The sequence below is a fragment of the Chenopodium album genome, chromosome 20 (assembly GCF_948465745.1).
Source record: "Chenopodium album chromosome 20, dcCheAlbu1.1, whole genome shotgun sequence".
In the NCBI taxonomy this organism is placed as follows: domain Eukaryota; kingdom Viridiplantae; phylum Streptophyta; class Magnoliopsida; order Caryophyllales; family Amaranthaceae; genus Chenopodium; species Chenopodium album.
Window position 1 is genome coordinate 14,709,184 of NC_137853.1, and position 23,794 is coordinate 14,732,977.

Here is a 23,794-nt window from a genome sequence, read left to right on the forward strand (position 1 = left end):
TCCAAATGCGGCAAAACAACTTGAGGTATTATTTGGATCGACGGAGAGGAGAAACCAGAGGCCATGGAAGAATACAACTGGAGAGGAGTCGGAACATATGTCATCAAGGTATGCGAGGGAAGCCTCTGCTTGCTAAGACTTGTGACCATGTAGGGCCTCTTCCAAGATAACTTTTTTAACACCCTAACAACTCAAATAGTGACAAAAGAAAAACACACTGAATTATAAAACTGAAACTCTCTGCCTAAAGCAGTTTTCCCCAGAGTTTCCTTCGGAACTAGCATGCAAGACTTGTGATTCCGAGAATTAACAAACCTATGACGTCGCTGCTTATCCATAACCGAGATGTCTAAATCATTATACTATAACAACAACGAAGAGAACTAAGCCCAATACAAATATAACCCTAACCCTAGAAGTCACACACTCTATAAATAGATCTCTCTCGATCTAATTCATTTGGGGAGAGAGGAAAACCCAGAGGAAAGGCTAGAGGAAAATAAAGAGAATCAAAATACAAATAAAACCTTTCAAATGTTCAAAACCTCTCCAGAGAAAACCTCTCATCAAATACTCTAAACCTCTCCAGAGAAAATCTCTCAAAATTAGAAGAACAACAAGTATTCGATGTGTCGTTCTACTCTAGAAGAGCACACGGGGAAGAGATAAAGCCTTGACTACCCTCAACACGAAGGAAAGAAGGAATTCAAATCATCAGGAACACCTGTTCAACCTCTACATCAAATAGTCATTGATCGAGATCAAGCCTCGTCGGCCCACAATCAAGAATACAAGTCAAAGGTAGGGGTGTACATAAGCAGGACCAGACCTGAAAACCAACCTAACCCGTACCTGTTGGGACCGGACCTGACCCGGACCTGCATCCGGTCCTTAAAAATCAAGGTTTCTGGTCCCGGTCCGGATCAAGTCCAAACCCGAGGTTTTCAGGTTTGAACCTGAAACATGGTATAATTGTGTTTTTTTTATATAAAAAAAAATCCAAAAAAGTAACAAGAAATCTGTGTCATTTGAAACCCTAACTCACTCACTCACTCTCTCTCTCTAACTCTCTCAGCTGACACCAACACACTCCTTCATGCTGCACCGCCCACTGCGCCCAGACACCAGTCACCCACCGCCCACCGGGCCCACTAGGCCAACAGCACGAAAACCCCCCTACTGTCCTGCTCCTTGCATCAGCCACCATTGGGAATTGTAAGTTTGTTTGTTTGTTTTTTTTTAAAAACAAAAAAAAAATTAAGTATAATTATGTTTAGGAATTTTGTATTTGAATGATGAATTAAATGTGAGAATTTATATGTCTATTCATGTTTCAATTGGTTATAATGATTGTTTGATGTTTGCATGTTCAATTTCTGTTTTTTGGTTTTTTTTCTTTTATTTTTTTTTTGGTAAAGAGAGAGTATTAAGCATGAACGGATCTATCTGATTAATGCCAATCCCCTGTCTCTCAGTTGGAAATTGTAATCAAATTACTTTCTGTCATTCAAACACCTCGATTTGTCTGTTTTCTATCTGAAATTGCAATTTACCATAGTTTTAGCAAAAGAAACCACCTGCATTTTGAATTTTTGATTTTAAATCTGTTTATTCTGTTTTAAATTTTTTTTACAGTGTGCATTTTTTTTTATAGTGTATCGTTTATGTATTTTTTTATCGAATTGTTATTCGAATTCTATCGTTTATGTTTAGGATCAAAAAGAACCACATATTCTTATTCTTGCAATGTAAGTTGTTCTCACATTTTTATAAAATGGTATGAATTTATAATTGTTACTTAAAAATTACTTATATTGTGTATGATTATATTGAAGATGGAGAGCACTCAATCCAAAAGGTCTGCTACATTTTTTCAACAAATGTCACATTCACAATCTAAAAAGGATATGGGAAAATTGCAATCTACTTTGCCTCCGGATTAGAAGCTAAAAGCGGAGCGAGAGTATATTTGAAACAGAAAAAGTAAGAGGAAAGCTGAGTATTGGAAATATTACTTAGAGTATGTCGAGAATGGGAAACTACGAGCTGAATGTAAGTTTTGTTTTAAAACTTTTGTTGGTGATGGTAATCTTAATGGTTCAAAAAATGTTAACAACCATGCTGATTCATGTCTTGGTATTCCTGCCAATATAGAAAAAGAAAAGGGCAAAGAAAAGCGAACTAAATTGTATTCTGATCAAGAACATGAGAGTGCTGGTGAATTGAAGTGTGGGAGTAGGAATATTAACTTGAATGATGTTAGAGAGGCATTGATTCACATGATTATTATTGTTGATGAGTTACCATTTAAGTATGTGGAAAAACCTGGTTTTAGACACTTTATTTTGTCCAAGTTGCATGTCCACAATTTCACATTCCATCTCGTGTTATCATTGCTCGTGATTGTTTAAAGTTGTATTATAGTGAAAAAGATAAATTCAGAGAAATGTTTAAGACATGTCAGAGAATTTCTGTGACCACTGATAATTGGACTTCAATACAAAGAATCAATTATATGTGTCTTACGGCTCATTTTATAGATAATGATTGGAAATTGCTAAGGATCATAGATTTTTGTCCAATTTCTAGTCATAAAGGAGAGGCTATTGGAAAAGAAGTTGAAGCATGTTTAGAGTATTGGGGTATTGATGATAAACTTTTTACTGTCACTGTTGATAATGCTTCTTCAAATGACATTGCTTGTGCAAACTTGAGTAGAATGGTTAGAAGATCAAGATGTGTTAATGATGGAAAAAATCTTCATATTGGATGCATTGCTCATATCATTAATTTAATTGTATGGGATGGTATTAGAGAGCATGGTGTGTGCATTGATAGAGTTAGAAATGCTGTGAAATATGTTAAGAATTCCCCTGCTAGAATACTTAGATTCAAAAATCTTGTTCAAAAAGCAAATTTAGATTCCAAATCTTCTTTTTCCTTTGATGTCCCAACTCGTTGGAACTCTACATACATAATGTTGGAAACAGCTTTGAAGTTTCAACGTGTTTTTAGTGGGTTATCTCTTCCTCATGGAGATGATTTGAAGGACAATTAGAGGCCTCCTGTACCCGAAGGTTGGGAAAAAGTGGAGAGGTTGGTTTTGTTTTTAGAGAGGTTTTATGTGTTGACTAAATGTATTTCTGGTTCCCATTATGTAACAGCTAATAAAGGTTTAGGTGAAATTGCTTCTACGTATGATATGTTGAATAGTTGGGAACAAACTGAGGATTTGAATTTTCAAGCTATGGCCATTGCAATGAAAAAAAAGTTTGACAAGTATTGGGGGGATGTGGATAAAATGAATAAGTTCATTTATGTTGCTCTTCTTCTTTACTCTCACTCTAAATTGGTTATTGTTGAATTGACACTAATTGATATGCATGGAAAGGAAAAGAGTATGAAACTTGCTAATGATGTGAAAGAGTTCACTTACACTTTATTTGAGAAATATAGAAAAATGTATGCTTCAAATATTCCTCAAAGTAACCAATATGGAGATAATATGGCAATGGATGTTGATAGTAGTAGAAAAGTGCGTTTTGATTATATGAAAAACCTAAAAGAAAAGGCAAAAAGAATGAAGGGGACAAGTGGATATGCGATAAGTGAGTTGGATAGGTTCTTAAATGATCAATTAGGGCCGAAGGAGGAAGAACAAGATACATTGACTTGGTGGGGTAAGAATGGTGAGCGTTATCAGATTCTTAATCGCATGGCTGACAGGGTAAAGCCGTGTCCCCCTAATCAAAAGTAATACCTAAGTCCTCTAACTAAAGTAGATAGGGAAGTAGGGTCGAATCCACAAGGAAACTGGCTTTTCTACTCCTAATTAATTAATATAATCTAAATTATTAAGGTAACCAATTTGTTGTGTTTAATATGAAATTATACTACGGAGATTGAGTTTATGGAGAACATCAATAAAAAGAAGGCTCAGGGTCACAGGTTCACCAATAATTAATATTCCGGGTTAAAACATAACAATTAATAATCAACATTGCACAAATAATATGATTAATAGGCTCTCGCAATTTATTAACCAACATATATCTAATTAACAGGCTCTTGCAATTTACTAGACCTAAGTTCCTATTGAAAATAGCCTTTAATATCAAATTAACATCTGTTCGATTCATCAATTCAATATTGCTAAACATTCACAATCAAATTACATCTGCTCGATTCATAATCCAATTGCAAAGAATCAAAACAATTCAATAAGAAATTATCATGCAATATCAATAATCAATAATAACAAATTATTCTTTCATATTAATTATGGATCCCCATAAACCCTAGAATTAAACTACTCAGACATAATTAAATCTAAAACATGCAAAGTAATAAAATAGGACATAAGGAATTGAAAGGAAGAAATTACTGAAATTAATTAAAGTAGAAATCGTATCAAGACGGCGGAATTACAAAGTAATCAAGAACAAGGGAAAAGTTGAGAGAAAAGTCTAGAGAGAGAAAAGTCTAAATAGAGAGAGAAAGTTAAGAGAAAAAGAGTGTGAGAAAACAATTATCCTAAACGTACTTAAACGAAATAATTAACAACTCCTAATTAGAAACTAAGTGCTCGTCTAACAAACACCTCCAGAAACACGCGCTCGATCGGGCTAAGGGCCGCCCGATCGAGCGCGCCTTTTTGCTCGCATTCCCTTGAGCAACTCCGCCCGATCGTGCTAAGCCTCACACGATCGGGCGCGCCTAGCACGATGCCTCCCTTGCTGCGCACCTCGCCCGATCGGGCCTAAGTTTGCTCGATCGGGCGCGGCTTTACTCCGAGGCTTGGAACTTCGATTGGGCTCGACTCCTCGGCCCAATCCGGATCTCCTCTTCGGGTCTTGAATACTCGGTCCAAATACCTCGGTATTCCAAATACCGAGCCCTTAATCACCGGCTTGATGGCTCTAGCCGGCCTTGGGCTTCAATGATGGTCGTGCTCCCCCTCATTCTCGTAGTTGCTCCATGAAAAACCCGGGAAATAGCTCCAAAGATGCAATTTCCTATAAAACTCAACAAAGACTACGAAAACACTAGAAAACACCAATTAGTAATAAAAGTGGCTCGAAAGAGCCGAAAACACTACTAATTACGACCAAGGGACGGGGTTAAATCTCTATATAAAACGGACATATCAATGGCACGTGACATTTTAGCCATCCCATTGTCGACCGTTGCATCGGAATCTTCTTTTAGTACGGGAGGTCGTACTTTAGATCCATTTCGGAGTTCTTTAACTCCTAAGGTAATGCGTTTTTATCTTTTTTTAATTTATGAAATCAAGTTTGATTATATCTAAATATGACTTTGTTTATACATATTTATGTAATACTCTTGTATTGAAGATTGTTCAAGCGCTACTTTGCCCACAAGATTGGCTTAGTGCTAAGGGAGTTTCAATTGTTGATGTGGAAGCAAATTTGAAAGAGTTAGAGGAAATGGAGAAAGGTAGTGTTAATTTTATGTTCTTGTAATTTTCTTACACCAAATTTAATATTTCATTGTTATAATTCATTAATATATTCTTTATTGTTTTTTTTTTTATTTAGAGGTGCAACGTGACGATTCTAACGAGGTGGACGATGAAGTTGTTTTCATGGACTCATTAATGTGAATCACACATTCAAAGGGAAAGCAACTTGTCAAAATTCAAGTTGTCTTTGGAAATTTATGTATTTGTATCATTTGAGACTTAGAGGCTTTATGTAATTTTATAAATTATTTGTTATATATAATTTATGTAGTTTTTGTGATTGATATTTTCAGATTTTATGTAATTATTAAATTATGAAACACAAAACAAGTCCATAAGTAGATCCATGTGCAGGTCCAGATTGTTCATGTCTGGACCTAACCCGGACCTGTAGAATCAACTCCGGCCTCCGATGTAACACCCCAATAATTCTCCCTTTTCCAAACTATTTACTTTAAATAAAATAGTGGAGAAATCATTGGCATGCTAACGCTACGTGTTAAAACGTTAAGGCTTTATCAAAGTATCGCAGCGGAAATCCAACTTATTAAAATAATATAATTTAGAAAACCAATAAGTCAAAGCTTACAAATTGGAACCATAAAGGCCCTTACTTAAAACCAAACCAATTGGCTTAAAATAATACCAACTATCAACGGTGTGTGTAAAATAATACGAACTAAACTATTTGCTATTAGCAGTACCACCTTTTATACTATATGTGCAAGATAGTACGCAAGTCACCAAAAATGTATTTTGAGTAATATTCTGTCTATAATTATTACTATTATTTTATTAATTATTTTTGTTTTTCAAAATACATATTGTATTACGAGTAATAATTTCCTTTACAATCAAACTAATAATGCATGTCCCACCCCTTTTTTGTTAGGATTTTTTTTAATTGTCAATATGTATTTAAATAATTTATTCAAAATACACGTAGTGATTACAACTACTACCAGTTTACCACACAATAGTAAATATGGTATTTTTGATTTAATTAGTTTCAAAAATCCAAAAAGTTCCCTACATTATTTTGGTTGGTGAATGTGGGAAAATTTCGGATATTTTGAAACTAATTATATCAACATAATAATAAGGCATTTCATTACCCTATTTACTATTGTGTGATGCAGAAGTTACTATACTTCCTCTGTTTCTTTTTAGTTGACACGTTTCTTTAGTCACGTTTAGGGCTGTGCAGAGTACAGTCTAGACCGCACCAAACCGCAAACCAAACCGCAATTTTACGGTTTGGTGCGGTTTGCGGTTTGAAAATTGCGGTGCAGTTTTCAAATTTGACCAAACCGCGGTTTTGCGGTTTGGTGCGGTTTCAAAAAAATTTCAAACCAAACCGCACTGCAAACCGTTTTACGATATTATAATATATATTTTTATAAACAAATATAAAAATAAAAGACCATAAATTTTTTTAGGGTAACTAATTTTATTATGAAGTTTCTAGTAGCCGACATCTATCTCTAATTCTCATCTCCTCCCTCCACTCCCTCTTTCTTCTTCCTCTCTAAGTCTCTGTATCAATTTCTACTTTCTTTCTCCTTCAAAACTTAATTTTTGAGAGATCAATAGATTCAAGACCATATAAATTCAGACAATCGACCACCACATGCAACCATATTGCTAATTGTCAGCCTCCACTACAAGATTCACAAAGACATCTAAAGTAAGTAGTACTTTTTTAAAAAAAAAATTAAATCTTTGTTTAGAAATCTATCATATTCATGTTCGTTTTATACATAGTCATATATTTTATGTAAGTAATCCGTGTATAGTCTATTTAATTTTAAATTTTGTGCAACTAATTTATAAATTTTTTTTGGTCTAGTTTGTTCGTCTCATACATACAACGGAGTGCAAGTTCTACGGGGACACCCCTTGCTGAAGATGTTAATGAGGAAGAATTTCTTGAGAGAGAGGATATGACATAACCTAAACAAGATGATAATTGTGGAAAAACCGCAAACCGCACCGCACCAAACCGTATATTGCGGTGCGGTTTGGTGCGGTGCGGTTTGGTGCGGTTTGAAAAAATCACAAACCGCAATTTTACGGTTTGGTGCGGTTTGAGACCCAAACCGCACCGTGCACAGCCCTAGTCACGTTTGCCAATGCACTTATTCAATCATTAATATTTTTAATTCTCGATAAACAAAAATTTTGAGATACTTTGAAAGTATATAACGTCACGAATCTAACAAGATCCCACGACTATATTTTTCATTACGTATAAAGCACAAAATACGGTCAAAGGGAGGTGGGTGAATAGTGCTAAAGTCAAAACGTGTCAACTAAAAAGAAACGGAGGTAGTATGTATTATGAAAAAAAAAAAATTAATTACATATTGATTGTTTTTTTCCAAAAAAAAAATCCTAACAACAGGGTAAAGCATTATTAATTTGGATTGCAAGAAAACTGTTAACATAAAACTATGTATGTATTTTGAAAAGAAAGCAGATTATTAATATATAAAGTAATAATTAATTACAAAGATAGACAGAATATTCATCGAAATACATTTTTAGAGATTGGAGTACTATTTTGCACACATAGTATAAAAGGTGGTACCACTAATAGCAAATTGTTGAGTTTGTATTATTTTGCACACACCGTCGATAGTTGGTATTATTTTAAGCCAATTTTCCTAATAATTTGACCAAAAATATATTTTACAAATAAATAAATAATATATAAAAATACATTAAATATACGGGGTATTACAACATTAAATAGTCATTGATCGAGATCAAGCCTCGTCGCCCCTCAATCAAGAATATAAGTCAAAGGTCTACATCAACATAAGTCAAAATTTTGCATCAAAGATCGAGATCAAGCCTCGACGACCCTCGTTCGAGAATCAAGTCAATTTGTGAATTACGTCAAAGTCAAAGTGGAGATCAAATCAGAGGAGCAAATTAGAGATTGTACCCAAAATCATCAAATTAATAAAATCAACTTTTTTGTTGCATTTGTTTTAAATCTATATTTTGCAAATTTAAAATGTGTGTTTACAGGTGGTCCTATTTTCTCTCTTTCCTTACTTTAATTACTTCCCATTACTTTAGCTAATCTTTGCCCCTCAAATTTTGCCTTAGTAACCGTAAATTCCTCCAAAGTTTCATATAATATTTAACGGAGGTAGTAAGCGATGGGATGAGTTTAAAAAAAAAAAAAAAAAGAAGATGGTAGACTTGAAAGACTTCGAGAAGTTGAGATAAGTCACACAGTTGAAACTTGAAACAAAGGAAATCAATTTTGCACGAGGTAACAACTTTCTCCTTTCATCTATCTCTTCAAAATTTGAATCAGAAACAAGAATTCCTTCAATTATGCAATAGCAATAACTTCATTAATGGTGTCAATTCATTTATCCATAATTTTGTTGTGAAAATGTGGTTCAGGAACTTTATCCTGTATCATCAATGGCGGCTATATCATCATCTTCAGCCATTTCTTGGTGCTGCACACCTCAGCATAAGGCGGCAACACCATGGTTGAACTCATTGACAATTTCAACACCTCTAAAACCCTTTACTCTAACTCTAAAACCCTCTAAATTGAAGAAATGTAAGAGTTCTTTGGTCACCCACAGTAAAACTCAAGCTAGAGCACCGGACCTTGATACTGTCAATATTGCGGAAGATGTCACTCAGGTGGTGGCTATTTTTTATTTTCCGTCTTTGGCTTTTGGTTTTATTTTGGAATTAGTTTCTATGTTATGTAGTTTTTGTTACTTATTATTTACAACGATGAGACATTTTCTACTTACATTTTATGTCAAATTGTTGCAAATAATATGAAAGGGAGGTAGTATGTGTCTGATTTAGTGGTGGGTTCGGAGTAATGTGATATGAGTCGACCCCATTGTTGTTGTTGTTAAAATTAAGGCTATGACATATTTGTTGTTGTTGTGGTGAAGTAATGTGAAATTGGTTTTTGCAAGAAAACAAATGCTAGTAGTGATAGTTTCTTTTTAGCATTGCTTTTTGAGAGCTGTAGGAAGCTTATTCTTTTGATTAGGTCTATATTACTTGAATACTACTAGTAGTGTTGGACATGGGTACGTGTTTGAGTGTCTGATGCAAGTGCAAAATGAATTGCTTAAGTGACATTCTCATGTTCAAGTGTTGTATACCTGAGACAGTACTGTAAAATAGATTTAGCTTGTAAATTGTACTTTGTGTAATATGCAACAATAATCACACATCTCAGAGATTCATACCTATTCTTTGTGTGCATTCTTAGTGGGTATGCAGTATGCACATGTTCTTGCTTTGGCTACATATGTTTTCCGGCAAATTAAAGCAGTTTCATCATAACATCTGCCCCTGTTCTGGTGCTTTTGCTCCAACCGAATCAATCGCTTTGGTAGCTACAGCACTAAAAATGCCTGCAGCTTAAATTTTCTAGTATCTTGGTGTCAAATTTATACTTAACTATCAATCTCTTAATTTTTGAGTAGTTGATTGGATGCACACCAATGGTATATCTCAATAGAATTACTGAAGGCTGTTTAGCAAACGTTGCTGCAAAACTTGAATCCATGGAGCCTTGCCGAAGTGTAAAGGACAGGTGAGCATTGTTCTTAAGTGTTTTTCTTTCTTTTTTTTGGATAGTTGTACCTGTTCTTGCAGTCTCTGGTTATCGGGAGCCAAATTTACTAACTTCATAGTTATACTGCCTAGTTCTTACTTGGTTTCTTTTTTGCAAGTGTGATTGGCTACATATAATATAAATTTTCTTTGCTTGTTTCCTCTGTAATTGTCTGAAACTCTAGCTATTTTTGAAAATTTGAACATGCGAATACTAGTATGTGAGTTTTAGAATTAGCGATTCTTTCCCCTACGATTTCCTTCTCCATTCGTATGCATAAACCAAACATCTAACAGCAACATTTAAGGGATGTTCACTTGACCTTATTTAAGATGTGCTGACTCGAATTTTAAGGTCCAAGAGGAAAAGCCTCCTGGGAAATCAAGCAGAGCAATACAATAGTGCATGTTAATCAAAAGGAGCCAAGACTATAGTGGTTGTTTTTATTACATGTAGCCTATGTAGGAACTATAATTTTCTAGGAATCTCAATTACACTTGGAAATTTATTTTCTAGAAAATGCTAAGGTTTGTTTGGTTGGATGTGGGAATTTCCTATGTTTTTGCCAACAAATAATTCCACAGGTGTCCGTTTTTTTTTTTTTTTTTTTTTTTGAAGGAAACACAGGTGTCCATTTCTTAAAAAACTCAACTTCCCATAAATTTGCATGTCAAACCAAATGACTAGTAGATATTCTACCTCTGACATTCATCATTGTTCGTTTTATTTATTTATTGTTCTCATGGACTAATATAAATTGTATAGTATGAGAAACTAGAGGTTTCAAGATATAGGAGAGTATACATATACCATTTTTGCAGCCAGCTTCAAGCACATTTAATTGTTAGGCAGGATAAATTTTCACAACTTTGCTTTTGGTATTTCTAGCTTATGATATTTTGGACTGTCAGTGTGTCATCTCATCATTCCAAAATCTTGAACTTCCTTGTCATGTGACTTTATGTTATAACCTTCTATCTTTAAAGGTGTCATCCTGCGTATATATGGGGGGAATGATTCTTCGTGGCATTATATACTATTTTTCAATACATTGTTAATTAAGTTAGTGAGGCACAATCATGCAACTCATATACTCCTGATCACTATCTTTATTCTGAAAGTGATCAACATAGCAGTCATGTTACATATTACTGTATCATGAGAGAGTTTCACAATAGTCTGTTCCTTGTATACATATAAGCTGCATTGAAATTTCTTTCATATCTGTAATTTATCTTTCAGAATCGGGTGTGCTATGATATCAGAGGCTGAACAAAGTGGAGCCATTTCTCCTGGAAAGGTGTGTTATTCTACAGTTCATTACCCAATCTTCATGAGTCAGTTATACTTCTCATCAAGTAACCACTAATTGTTCCATGTGATTATTTGTTCACTATGGCTTTGTTATTCTTTCACATTCTTATATTTCTTGCCATTGCTGTGCATATCAAAGTCCATATTGGTGGAGCCTACAAGTGGAAATACAGGAATTGGAATTGCTTTTGCAGCAGCAACAAAGGGGTATAAATTAATAGTCACAATGCCCGCATATATAAATATTGAAAGACGGATTCTTTTACGTGCATTTGGAGCTGAAGTTATTCTAACAGATCCTGTAAAAGGCATGAAAGGAGCTGTTGAGAAGGCTGAGGAACTTGTTTTGAGCACTCCGAATGCTTACATGCTACAACAGTTCGATAATGTTGCCAATACCAAGGTCGTTTTTTGTATTTTCAAAATGACTTTTGCTTGTTGTTATCATTAGATTTTGCATATTAAATTGCAAAATTTACTCTTAGCATTTTGATAAATCTTGCTACTGCAGATCCATTTTGAAACTACAGGTCCAGAAATATGGGAAGATACTTTGGGTAGTGTTGACATCTTTGTCGCTGGAATGGGCACCGGTGGAACTGTCACCGGCACTGGACGTTATTTGAAAATGGTGAACAAAGACATTAAGGTCAGTAGCATATTATCAGAAATGGACATTATTTGTTTGAGGGTTTTTAATATGGGAAAGGAAACAGCAGCCTTGAATCCATTTCTTGTTTAAACTTCAAAGTCCTCTGCACACAACCTATACCACTACTTTGACCACCCTTGATAAACCACCAGCACCACCCTACTTCATCATCTAACCACTCCATCACCTAAGCCCACAACCTGAACGTGAGAACCACTAAACCACCACAAAATACACACAGCCACCATGAAAACCCATTAAATCACCATGAAAACCAACCTACCATCATGGTTCGAAAATACAGTTTCAATTACGATAGCAGAAATGGTTGTGGTGTTGCAGTTGAGAATATGATGTGTTGATCAAGGCCTGTATGTCATGGTTGTCACTATGCAATTTTGTTTTCAAAGTACTATCAATTAGGATTTTATAATACTTGTACGCTATTATAGTCACAAGTGGGGAGATTTAGAGTTGGAACATTTGATTCAGATGAGGTCGTGGGTTTTTGAAATATGCCTTGTTGATATGGATGATGTCGGTTCAGACAATTGAAAATCCGTTGCATTACAGCCCAACCGAAACAATGTGGCCTTGGTTTTACACCATGCCCACCATCATTTCGACTGACAACTACCCACCATTGAAATCCGAAGTAATAGAAAGGATTTTAACGCAACCGCTTCTATGCCACCCACCACGAACAATACTTCACCTTCATCATCTAATTATTCGCCAGGCATCCTAAACTTGTAACCTTTATATAAATTGGACCACCATAATGTTGATTTTGACAGTTATAATAGACAATGACAGTTGAATTGGTGGCGACAACTGTGATCTACTGCAGCAAATTGGTAATGATGGTTTTACAATTGGTTAATGGTGTGTGGTAACGATAGTGGGTAAGGAAGGGGGAGAAGGAAAGTGATGATAGCGAAGAAGAGAGAGAATAGAAGTGACTGTTAGGAAGAAAGAGGAGCTGTAAATATTCATTCCCTTTTCTCTGTAGAAACAAGCAACTTGTAAAATTTGGGTTTCTTCTTTCCTTTATCCTTGTATCCCTTTCTCTGTTCATTTCTTTTGATCCTTGCACAAGCCAAACGTCCCCTAACGTCTGTGTTTTTGGTAATTACAATGACCTCAAGGACTTAAAATGAGGCAAGTAGTTGCAAGAAAAGGAAACAACTAGCATTGAGTGGTTTCTTCTAGAACAATGTTTTGCTTGTGAAATCTTGAGTCATTCAATCATTAGTGCAATTGTTTGAGTCATTTACCAGTTGGAAGGTGTAAGGCTCAAACCTTACTTTGGCAGTTGCCATTCGGGATGTAATCATGGGAATTTTAAGCTGTAGAAAAACCATAAAATTTAAAACCCTCATCTTCATCGCTTGTAATGCTGTCTTCCAAATTCGTTTATCTTGCTGAGGATTTCAGTTTGCATCTAGCATCCTGGGTACTTGATATTGACTGTACATTTTGGTTACTACTTAAGCCTACTAATTTGTTATATGTCACCTTTTGTTACCATTATTGTATATTTATACTCCTCCAATTTCCTTTTCTTGTTATTCTTAACATTATTTTGCCCATCAATATGTCAACATTGATAATTTGTTACACTTAGGTTATCGGTGTAGAACCTGCTGAAAGAGGTGTGATCTCCGGAGAAAACCCAGGTGATTGCCTTGATTCATGCCTTATATTCACCATGGTGTTTCTTCATCATCTAGTAACATTAGTTTTAGTGGTGCAAGCCAGAATACAAATGAGTGCTTGTTTTTGTCCACTCCCCTGCTGCTTATAACGTTCCAAGCTTAATTTTATGATGTGGGTGCAGGATATGTTCCAAGTATATTGGATATTCCATTACTTGATGAAGTTTTGAAGGTATTATACACTTGCTTATATCCCTTCACTCTCTTAATCTATCTTGTGATCTTTGTATCTTTCTGACATTGTTACATGCTGTCTTTAAATCACAATCAGGTAATCAGTTTATGTGGGCCCGACCTCATTGTATAATTATACAAACTAAAATTGTTAGACTTATGCGTCTTGTAAGTTGTGATGATATTACAAGTATCTGTTAAATAGCCTGCTTCTGTAGTTAGAGAATTTAGGAATGATTTCAGTGGCACATCCATGAATGAAGCCATGCTGGTAATCTGTCTCCTGCCATCATGTAGAATTATTTATAAATGCCTGCAGTATGACTCATTAAAGGTGCCTCGTTCAGATCTTTCTTATCACTTGGGCAGCAGTAACACTCCTTTTCAAACATTGACACTCCCCGCCCTCCTCCTCTTCCTCCCTTTTCGACGTCTTTTCTGTTGCGGAGTATCAAATTGCTAATATAATGTAGCAGTGTTTAAAAAAATAAGTTTGTAAATTTATACATGAGTGTTGATGACGAGAGGCAGGATATCATTTTATATGTCTCATAAGTATTACTATTTTGGGACATCCATCCAAACAAGGCTCCTCTTTCCCTTTGAATTAAAGCCAATGGTTCCTTTTTTTTTCAGCTCTCTCTTTCTCCATCACATTTCCCCCTTTTCTAAGTTAATTCTTGGACATCGTATTACTTTTTCTGTTTACGGTGCATCTGCTTCCATTTATTTATTATCTACCATTCCACTACTTTTGCAGCCTGTTTGGTTGTTGGTAAAAAACGAACAAGACTCCTCTATTCTTTGAGTAAAACTGGTTCAATTTTTTTCATCTCTCTCTCTCTCCCTCTCTCTCTCTCTCTCTCTCTCTCTCACACACACACACACACACACACTCACATTGGACATCCTCTTCCTTTTCTATTTCCTTTGCATCCACTTCCAATTATTTACCATTTATTCTAATACTCCTACGGCCATCTGGCTGTTTATAATAAACAGTGGTAATAGTAATGATTATTTAAAATTTTGTGAAGAAGATTGTATGTCAATGTTCATGATAATGCTAGTCCCTCTACAAATACCTTTTCTTTTTTTCACAAATTTCTATTACCATCCTTTACCATTTTAGTTATGGTATTGTGTGTTAATGAAAATTTGTGAACAAAAACACCTGCTTGTAGCCTTGTGGGTGGAGCTCCATTGACGTGGGAATGAACATTAGATTTCCTTGCAAAATTGCATACAAATCGATTACTGTTGCCGCACTTTATGACTGCTTACCATATGTACCATCAATACAATTGCTAAATTTATTTAAGAACTTTGTTTTTGATGAAGACAGTTATTTATTCTGGCAGTTTGTTCTCTCTACAATGAGTATTTGGGTTATATAGCCTTGTATACCCCTTAGAACCTACCATATAAATTCGTTATTATTCAGTGTGGTCGAGTCTGCTGTGCAATGCAGAGTTGAAAATTAGGGCAACAGGATTTAGGGAAGATGAGAATAAAAATAAGTGGCTGTGTTGCCACTCACGAGGAAAGGTAGAAAGGGATGTGTAAAGTGAGACTGGCGCTATACCAGAGAAAAAAAATCTCTGTCATGCTTTGTTCCTGTTGTTCTATTTCTGTCTATAACACAATTAGGAGTCATACATCTCATAGGTTCCGTATTAGATTTCTCATTTGTCTTATGAATGCAAGTGAGATGGACATATGGTAAAAAAACTAGCTAAGAAGCGCTTACAGAAGCTATTAATATTGTTATAGACCTATAACCCAGTTTCATCAAATTACACTTCATAAGTGTAATGCATCATTATTTCTCTGGTCCTGTATATATCTAAATCGTCTAATTACTTGAGTACTCTCTCTCTTTAATGCATCTTTTAGCCTATAAAATGACCCCTTGTATATATTTTCTTTGAATTTTCTTTTAGAAATTTTATTGGAAACATATGTGCCTCTATGTAGTCCATTGGACTTTTTCACTAATGTATGGTTTTGGAAACTTGAAGGTTTCTAATGGTGAAGCAGTTGAAATGGCAAGGAGGTTGGCGTTGGAAGAAGGCTTACTGGTATAACTAAGAAACTTCTTACATATTAGGAGTAGATCACACTTCCTTCATTCTTTTTTAATTGCAATGTTTGATAATTTACACTATTTACACACAAGCCTTTAGTCATTTTTTGTGATTTATACGCTTGGAAAAACAGTCATGGGGGGTGTTGTTAAAGTCGGCTCGATATATACTTTCAATATATTATCTATTTATAATCTTTACTAAAGTAAAAGTAAAGATATTAATGATATAAAATGTGCATTGGCAAGCATGAAAAGTAAAACATTGCAATTAAAAAAGGAGGTACTGTTGTGTCGTCGATTTTTAAATTTGTTTTATGAAAAACTTCTTTCTTGATACATGTAATATCAATGATTACTAGTTCTTCATCTGGACACCTAAAATATCTGATTATAATGTTTTGGGCATCTCTAGTGTTTTTTAAAATTAAATTCATTCCAAAATTTCAAAGCCACATTGTTTAGGGAATCACACTCTTGCTTGCAGGTTGGAATATCTTCAGGAGCAGCAGCAGCTGCTGCAATAAAAATAGCAAAAAGGCCTGAGAATGCTGGAAAACTTATTGTTGTAAGTGTTACTTCTCACCACTCCCTTCTTTGTTAACTTGATATATTACCTACATTAGGCGTAGCTATTTATGATTAAGAATACTTTCTAATATTGTTTCGGAACTTCTAACAAATGCCTCCACTCCCATTTAATTGACACATTGAAATGGGCATGGAGTTTAAGAAATGTTTGAGTGAGGAATTTTATTGAATTGTTTATTGTATAGTGAAGTTAGTGAATGCTACTCCCTCCGTCCCTTAATGATAGTCCCTTTTGGTGAAATTTTACGGGAATTAAGAAACTTAAATAAGTAGTTTAAGGACATTGGAAAGGTAAATTTACATGGGGTATGCAAAAGTAATAAAAGTATATGAAAATGCAAAATTTACATGGAGAATTTAAATGTGCACAAGTATTATTGCAAATTGGAGGGAATTTTGGTAAAAAATTAATAAATGATTGTTGGAAAAAGCAAAATGGGGTGAACATTTTGGGACAAAAATTTGACTAAAAGGGACTATCAATCTATCATTAAGGAACAGATGGAGTATTTTATTCATAGAAAAAGTGCATGGGCCATTATAAAGTGAAGTTAGTGGAATGTTTGAATGGGGATTATTTTATATAAACCTTAAAAGTGGTGGGCCATTGTGTATAATAGGAAAAAAAAATATATTAGTGGGTCCTTGCACATTATAATTAATGTGTCAATTATTTTGGAATGGACGAAAAAGATAAGTGTGTCAATACGCGAACATGTCCATCTTTCTTGGGCACGAGGACGATGTTCGAAATCCAGTCAATCCACTGCCTTAATTATTTAGGAAAGGAGGGAGTATTTTATAAGAGAAAAGGAATTTTGCTAAATAACGTCCTGGTTGTTATGGCAGCCATCTAGATGTTGGTTTGAAAGGCACATATATGTTTTATTTATTTATCCATCAGGGACTTGTTGTACTTGAATGATATGATATGTTACTAGAAATTCGTAGCCATGCTTAGTTTTATAATTTATATATGAAAAGAATTGGCATTATGTCACTTTAATATCTACTACAATTGTTTGGGCATTGATTGATCAATAGTCTCCAATGCAGTCATATTAATTAAGAGGCCTACTCAAAAAGGCCCATGCTTTAATTTTCAATGTGTCAATTATTATACCTTCTTTAGTTTAGGAGGGAAAACCTGATTTAGTGTGTTATCCAAAAAAAAAAAAAAAAAAAAAAAAAAAAAAAAAAAGTCTCTTCTGCTTTTTGTTAAATATACTAAGCAGATTGTTAGTGGCTGGACCATAACGCTCATTTTAGTTTACAGATTCACTTTGTAGGACCACCAGATCTCCTTCCTGAATGTAATTAATTACAGGGTTAAGAGTCCTTTGTCCTGTTAAATAGAAATCTTCTAAGCATTGACCACCGATCATGATATGAATCTTCATGAATATTGAAATAAATTTAATTGGCTGAAGCCTGAACATGTAAATGGCATTTACACTGAGTATAATTTGATTGAGTTGGGAAGACAAGACTTTATGTCCATGAGATTAGAGGATATTCTGCACTATGTTGAGGTTTTGATGTTTTCAGAAAAAAAAAAAAAAAAAAAAATGTTGAGGTTTTGATTGTTATACCATGAATAACTGTCGAGCTCTAGCAGGCAATGGAACATACCATTCCCCTAGGCTATTGTATTGTCTGATTTATTACTAATTGATATCAACGCCTGAATTTATCTTGATTCTCTGTATTTTGTCTTTATTACCCCATAACGGGTTGCCCCCAACCCGAGTATGCCCTGAGAAAATGAACTCCTTGTGTTAAAAAGAAACTGTCTTCTTTCATTTGTGTCATATTTAAAACCGTCTAGATTGCCCATTGCCTCTCTAAGCATTCAATGTGTATCAATTTATTACCGGTTGGATCTTTCCCTATGTTCTTAAATCTTTGTGAAAAGTTAACAAGGACAAACACTACCAAGCGAAGGTTTATTGCTCTCAAATTTAAGTAACTCTATCCCCTCAAGGGCACCCATCAACACATTTGATAGAATATAGCATGAATGCATGTATAGCTTAAAATATTTCTTCACCTGAATACTGGACCTTATAGTGCGACAAATGGAAAATAGATAATAAATAAAATAATGTTAGACGAGAATGCATATTGGCCAGGATGTTCACATAAGCATCTTTGCTATCTTTAGTCTACCCCTCAAATATTTGTCATTGACCCTGCAATGCGAGTATTTGATACCATGTGGCTAAAATAACTCATTATTCACAATACAAGGCTTTGATACCATGTTATTGTTTGTGAGAATCAATGCTTCATGCATTTAGGTTTTTGAATACTTGCTTCCTGGCACAAGTTTAACAATTTTGGGATGTTGCAGGTCATATTCCCAAGTTTCGGTGAGAGGTATATTTCCACAGTTCTCTTCCAATCCTTATACAAAGATGCACAAAATATGATGGAAGAATAGTATCCTGGCAATAATATGCTTGTGAAACACATGGAAAAGTGAGCAGAAGATTGTGTAGTCTCCATCACCATTGAGAATAAGTCGGGGCTGAAATTCTTTAGCGAGTATGCAACAATCACAAGAAGTTTTCAGACTTTGTACTGATTAATTTTTTTGGTGCGAAAAGTTATCAACTGTTTCAACATTTTCAGGTTTTTGAGGCTTGACACCCTAGTGTTCAACAGTTCGAACAATTGTGGCTATCATACTCCCAAGTTCTTCTCCAATATTATGGATATCAGAGATGGCAGTCAGATGCATTCATCCTGGCATTAGTTAGCAACTGATCCATTGACTGTATTGGAAGTTGTGTGGGTGGCGAAGCCAATTTTGCTTGGGAGCAAGAACCTGACTTCTGTGGGTGATGGAGCAGATGAAAGTTTCGTTTTGATCAGATTATGATGTGTAAATTTGCTTCAGTCCTAAGGCCTTGAAATATAATTTGACAAATGAATTGTAATTGACAGCTAACTTCCTAATTAACATCCCAGAATTCTGAGAATGTTAATAACAGAGTATATGAATTTGTTACATTCCTTTCTATTACAGAATCAGCTAACGAGTTACAATTCAAACTGCTTTATGGAATTTCATAGTAAGCATCTTAGCAAACTTCAGTTCAAACTTTTCTGAACTACATTTTTGGTGCTTAAGGTAGCGGTTTATCTCCTGAAACCACAACTGAAGGCAGTGGTTTTAATACCTACACCACCGCTACCTTAAGTAGCAGAATGTAGCAGTTTTTATGCTGTAGCATATACTTGAATTTTTTTCAAAACCCTAGCAATCTCCCATTCCTTATTTGTTCAGCTCTGTATCAATTTCTTGCACCTGTACACATCCATACAGTTTCTACATTTCACCTACCAAAACAATTCCATTTTCCACAAACAAACAAAAATATTTAGGCAAACTTAGCTGAAACAGTACCAACTATTGCCAGCATGTAGGTATCATTATTTAATCACATTGTACATTGCGCGGCTTTAATTTCAAATGATCTACTGCATTTGGAAACTACTCCATAATATAGTACAACTAGGTTACGTCCCGTGTCATGCACGGTAATTATCAATAACTATTTTAAAATTAACACTGTATTATATTTTTTTTACTTTCATATGTACAGTTATATTCATACCAATATAATCTTGTTATAGTAAACGTATATAGTACATCTTTCGTACAAAAATAGGGCATGTTCACATTTACTTAATTTCAGTTCAGTTCAGTTCAGCTCCTATCAGTTCAGTTCAGCTCCAATCAATTCAGTTCTGTTCAACTCCTAACTTCCTTATCTCATAAAAAATTCATTTTAGCTCAGTTCAGTTCAGCTCCAGTTAGTTCAGTTCAGCTCAACTTAGTTCAGTAAATGTGAACAGACCGATAGTCCATAATAAATTAAGTTAACAATATTATTTTTAATTTTTTTGCTTAAGTTTATAATTGTCAATATGTTGGTTTCAAAAAAAAAATAGTTATCAATATGTTTTATTTTGGAAAGATTCAACATCTTCTATCCAACTACGTAGGAAATTAATACATTATGTATTTGAAAAGATTTCTTTCTTAAATCGTTTTATTTAAAAAAAAAAAAAAACAAAACCTAAGGACACACCAGGAGATGACACGTGTCATTGCTGGTGCGTCTTTTAGTATATATAGTTATTGACATGATACCTTATTAACAGTTAATATTTAATCAGTTGCTTATTATTTGGTACAATAATTATTCCATACAAAAAAAATTTGTGTACAACCGATACATCCACTATTTATATTGCGTACTAGCACTTAGTGGTTTTTTCTCTAAGGTTAGGGAAAATACGTATCACTATAATCCGGAAAAAGCATGATGAGCTAAGATGCATGAACCCACACTAATCATCTTAATTCTTAAATTTCATTAAAATAATATCAACTCAAAATTGCATCTATTTTCAAAATCATTAATGAAAGTCATAAAACCCTGATCAATCACATATTGGTTCTTGTTTCAAAGGTTTATGTACTTTTTTCTATGTTGAATGTCAAATGTGTTTGAAAAAAAATGAAAATGTTGACAAAATTTGACATTCTTAAAAGCACATTTGATATGAAACACTCCTACACATCTTCAGCTGCAGGTGATGAACAATCTCCGGGCAAGAGATCGAGCACTTGGATTTTGCCATAGAGATCTTCTGCCTTCATGGCTGCATCCTTAATGGTTCCAAACTAGCATGGGAATTGAAATAAAAATGAAAATAAATTGAAATTAGTTTTTACAAGATTGACTAATGATGGGCGTTTGTGGGGAATATTTCAAGCATCATAACCCCAAGCTTGAACCCCACTGTGATCTTACACTTATGTATGGTGGCGTTCAAAGGGAAAGCAAATAGAGCAAAAGAGTCGCCAACAAGTTTTAGGAACTTGTAAACCGTTCACGAGGTGAAGGTTACACCCCTTAACGATCCATGAGATCGTCAACTCCATAAGGTCTTGAACCAAATAGGGTTCAAGGATGAGGGTAAGAATCCAATCTACAAAAGAGAGGACTCGCCCTATAAAATAGGCCTCTACTTTATTCTACTTGTATTCATATGCGCTTTTTGACTAACATGCAATCATTAAATTAACCCTAAACCTGTTTATCTATGTCGGTTGAATATTAATGCACAAATAAATCTATTATTGACGATCACTTGAATTAAAATCATATTAGCCTAAACCAAATTATTAATTATCTTATTAAGCATGATTTCAAGTACAAATTCCCTTTAAACATGCATAAAAGGCGTGATCAAGCAATAACAATAAATATAAAGCAAGCAACATAATAATAACAATAATAATAAATATAATCATGATCATGATAAGGCATAATAAAGCTTTATAATAATAGCAAGATCCTAGGCATGGTACTAACAAGATTAATAACAAATCCTAATATGTCACTAAACATCAAAGATCAAAGCTTTAAAACTAACATGGTACTAACATGATATATGATATTAGAAATAATAAGAGGAACCCTAAACATGATTCTAGAAAGCAATAAATAACATCCTAACATGGTACTAGGAATCAAAACAATATTAACATGCTTTCTACAAGAATAGAACAATAAAATTACATACTTTGATGCCTCGTACCTCTTTCTAATAACAAAATTCACGCGATAGTAAACTTCAATAAAAATAATAAAATCAAAGAATTAAATTAAATAATTGAAAGAAAGAGAAATAAAGTTTAGACTGGATTTGGGACCAAACCCTCAGAAATTATCAACCTTTCACGTCTAGGGTGAAGGCAACTTCGAACTTGGCTAGGTGTTTCTAGATCTTGTGAGTGCAGAATTGTATTTGTCAAAAACTAGTTTAGAAAGAGGGAGAAAGAAAGCATGTATTGCTCGAGAGGGAATTGAGAGAATTGGGAGATTGTGAATTGTAGATGATTAAAAACGGAGTTTCAGGACCCTATTTATAATAAAAATAGTCCGGAAAAGCATAGAATTTGATAAGGAATTAAACTACAAGTTGTCGCCGCAAAACCACTCTGAGAGTCTGTCGCGTGGTGACAAGCCTGTTGTTTGGCGACGGCTTGGTTTTCACGCGCTTTCTACGCGGAATTCAATCTTTAACCAAATTTGATCTATGGAATCCGTACAGAAGCTAAAATCGTATTTTAATGAAATAATAATATTTAATTCCAAGTAAATCTCATCATAGTATAATTATTAATCCTAACTCTATTAGAATTTAAAAGAACCTTCTAGACAATTCTAGAAGACCATAATTAATCCTAATAATTTTAGGAATTATAATTAACGTTGGGCCCTCCTCTAGATCATTGGGCCGCATGTAAAGAACAAACCGGGCCCAGTTTCGTATTTTGGCCATAACTTCCTCATTATTCATCGGAATTGGGCTTATAATATATCGTTGGAAAGCTCTTTTCAAGCCCCATCCAACTACACTATTATTGGACCCATGTCATGGACCAACCTAAACTGGATTGGCTATTTTTATAAAATAGAGTTGTTTTAAAAAAACAGAGAGAAAGAATTTTAATAAAAACTAACCGTAACACTTGACTCTTCACACTTTCACTTCATTCGATTATAGTTCGACGCGAAAGGCATTCATCATTGGGTTTGGTCTTGGGGAGACACGAATGGGTGTCTACAGCGTTAGAACGGTCGCACGTTCCACACTTTATCAAACACATTTATTAACAAATACCCTACAAACCAAGTATAATGATAAGTAAGAGTTCGGTCCACAAGGAACGAGATATGGTTGCTAAAGATCTTAACACTTAAGCTAATTCGAAGTCTATGGTGAATTGTGGTTCATCAAGTAGGCAAACATACTTTGGTTTTAAATCAATGGATTAAAGACACTAGGGAATGGGATCCACTCAAGCAAGGCAATTAGGCAAACGGGGAAGAAAATAGACAAGATATAGCAAGGACTATATGTAAAATCAACCTCATGCAATTGGAAAACAACTCACACTGCTAAACTTAGATTTCTCATTAGTTTAGTAATAGAAGATACATAATCAAATTGCAATAAGAAATGACATACTCAGTTTAAATTTTCATGTCAAACTAAGCATATCATGCTATCAAACTCCTAAGTCAAGGGTAGCTAATCCTATCATGAAGAACTAACAAGCAATCTCATACAA

At 34.5% G+C, this 23,794-nt stretch overlaps 1 protein-coding gene across 2 annotated transcripts; it reads left to right on the forward strand.

The window, feature by feature from the left end:
* Positions 1-8,678: 8,678 nt before the first annotated feature.
* Positions 8,679-19,650, forward strand: LOC145599492 (cysteine synthase-like). Of its 2 annotated transcripts, XR_014103774.1 has the most exons (12): positions 8,679-8,771; positions 8,909-9,160; positions 9,970-10,079; positions 11,343-11,400; positions 11,554-11,817; positions 11,926-12,063; positions 13,694-13,745; positions 13,907-13,956; positions 15,980-16,039; positions 16,532-16,612; positions 18,989-19,182; positions 19,270-19,650. XR_014103774.1 is itself a non-coding variant. In XM_081655863.1 (11 exons), exons 2-11 carry the CDS (start codon positions 8,930-8,932, stop codon positions 19,076-19,078), a joined length of 1,134 nt encoding a protein of 377 aa, XP_081511989.1. In that variant the 5' UTR covers positions 8,679-8,771; positions 8,909-8,929; the 3' UTR covers positions 19,079-19,650. The 2 variants fall into 2 exon arrangements, 1 of the variants encoding a protein (XP_081511989.1); XM_081655863.1 differs by having other exon boundaries at positions 18,989-19,650.
* Positions 19,651-23,794: the final 4,144 nt, after the last annotated feature.

Bases quoted from the DNA above. Each gene is read 5' to 3' on its own strand.
- LOC145599492 (XM_081655863.1), top strand. From the start codon at position 8,930: ATGGCGGCTATATCATCATCTTCAGCCATTTCTTGGTGCTGCACACCT. The intron at 16,040-16,531 runs GTATAACTAAGA...TCTTGCTTGCAG, and splicing joins CGTTGGAAGAAGGCTTACTG to GTTGGAATATCTTCAGGAGC. The intron at 16,613-18,988 runs GTAAGTGTTACT...GGGATGTTGCAG, and splicing joins ATGCTGGAAAACTTATTGTT to GTCATATTCCCAAGTTTCGG.